The sequence below is a fragment of the Octopus bimaculoides genome, chromosome 1 (genome assembly GCF_001194135.2).
Source record: "Octopus bimaculoides isolate UCB-OBI-ISO-001 chromosome 1, ASM119413v2, whole genome shotgun sequence".
Classification (NCBI taxonomy): Eukaryota; Metazoa; Mollusca; class Cephalopoda; order Octopoda; family Octopodidae; genus Octopus; species Octopus bimaculoides.
The window spans coordinates 93,960,958-93,962,645 of record NC_068981.1 but is presented as its reverse complement, the minus strand read 5'-3'; the positions used below and the strand labels follow the sequence as shown (position 1 = coordinate 93,962,645).

At 35.9% G+C, this 1,688-nt stretch overlaps 1 protein-coding gene across 1 annotated transcript in view; it reads right to left on the bottom strand.

The window, feature by feature from the left end:
• LOC106875275 (uncharacterized) overlaps positions 1 to 1,688 on the bottom strand; it is a 43,901-nt gene that overhangs the window by 19,729 nt on the left and 22,484 nt on the right. Inside the window, exons 8-9 of the mRNA XM_052966788.1 lie at positions 958 to 1,068; positions 801 to 865 (exon numbers count right to left, since the gene is read on the bottom strand). Of these exons, the coding sequence (XP_052822748.1) occupies positions 801 to 865; positions 958 to 1,068 (176 nt within the window). The remainder of the gene's footprint in view (positions 1 to 800; positions 866 to 957; positions 1,069 to 1,688) is intronic.

The following is a 1,688-nucleotide window of genomic DNA, read 5'->3' as shown; positions in this document are numbered from 1 at the left end:
ATATATATATATATATATACATGCATAAAATATTTGGCTTTAATTTAAGAATAACTCATTAAATTCATGGATTTAAGAATATGCAATTTTGTGGTATCCATTTCTTTTCAATGTGTTCATGATGCAATTGAGATGGCTCCAACTAGGAATTCAAGCTGAGCCATAGGTGACAACTTACTATTATATGGAAGTATCTGACACTTACATTCATAGTGACTATTTTAACTCCAGAACTCATTCCATAACTGTAGATGACTCTTACACAAGATACTTCCCACTGCAACAGCTATTTTGCAAAGGAACTATTGCAGAAAATGTCACAAAGCAGGATTATCCTTTCTCTAACAATAAAAAGGAAACATTAGCTGCCACTTGCAATATGTACAAGCCTAATAGCATGTAGAAATTGTTTCAGGTGCCTTTGTGACCACAAGCAGACAGACATCTGGGTTGACTCTCAGCTCAGAGCACTGAGGGTGTAATAGCTGTAGAAAGGGCTGCACCAGAGTTAGTTGGTACTCTTATTTAGCTGAGTAAATTGGAGCAATGAGAAATGATGTAACTTGTACCACTTGGTCCAGGAATCAAACCTATGTAAGCTCAATACCGTAACTAGTAAGCCACAAACTTTCTACACAATAATCCATGAAAATATGGAGGATAGTTTCTCAAAGTTACCTTCACTGCAAAGTTGGATGCATATGGTAAAAAAAGAAAACAAAAAATCCATTCTGAGTGTTTACAAGAATTACATAAAAGTATAAAAGTAATAAATTAACATTTCACAACATTCCACTTACTTTTGAATTGGATATTATGATTTTGAGCATTGCACTTCTAGACAAACCTGAACCTTGGTACCATCCTTTAAAAAATGAACAATGGAAGAAAGCATTAGAATGAATTAAAATATATATATATTCTCAAAATTCAAATAATGAGAGAAACTATACCAACTAGCAGTTTCTTCTAATATCTTGTTTTCTTCGGGTTTGATCACAACATCTTCATTACATAAACTCATTATTTTACTTTCTAAGTTTTCAATGGAGACATCCTCGAGTGAACCTGTTACAAAATTTCAGAAACAGAATGCAATGAAACTATTTTCATATTTATTGCCATGTTATATTTCTTAGCTTTGATTATTGTAGGATAGTTTGTTTTATGTGAACACAAGAATTGTGATATAAACTAGCAATAAAAACAAGAGTGCATTTTGCACCAAAAGCCAATATTTGAATTTCTCTTATGGTATCTACTGCAGTATAGTTTGTTCTAACAGAACACCCACATTTACTTCTGGGTATTAATATTGCTTCCCTCACTAATATATATATATAAGTGAGACAGTTGCAAGAGAAATACCTAGCTAAGGATAAACCTCTGTACCTGGCTTTCGTTGACATGGAGAAAGCCTTTGACAGGGTCCCCCGATCCCTTATCTGGTGGTCAATGAGGAAACTTGGGATAGAAGAATGGTTAGTGAGAGCTGTGCGAGCCATGTACAGAGATGCTGCCAGTAAGGTGAGGGTTGGAAATGAGTACAGCAATGAATTCCGGGTAGAGGTAGGGGTCCACCAAGGTTCCGTCCTCAGCCCCCTATTATTTACCATAGTCCTCCAGGCAATCACAGAGGAGTTCAAGACAGGTTGCCCCTGGGAGCTCCTCTATGCTGATGACCTTGC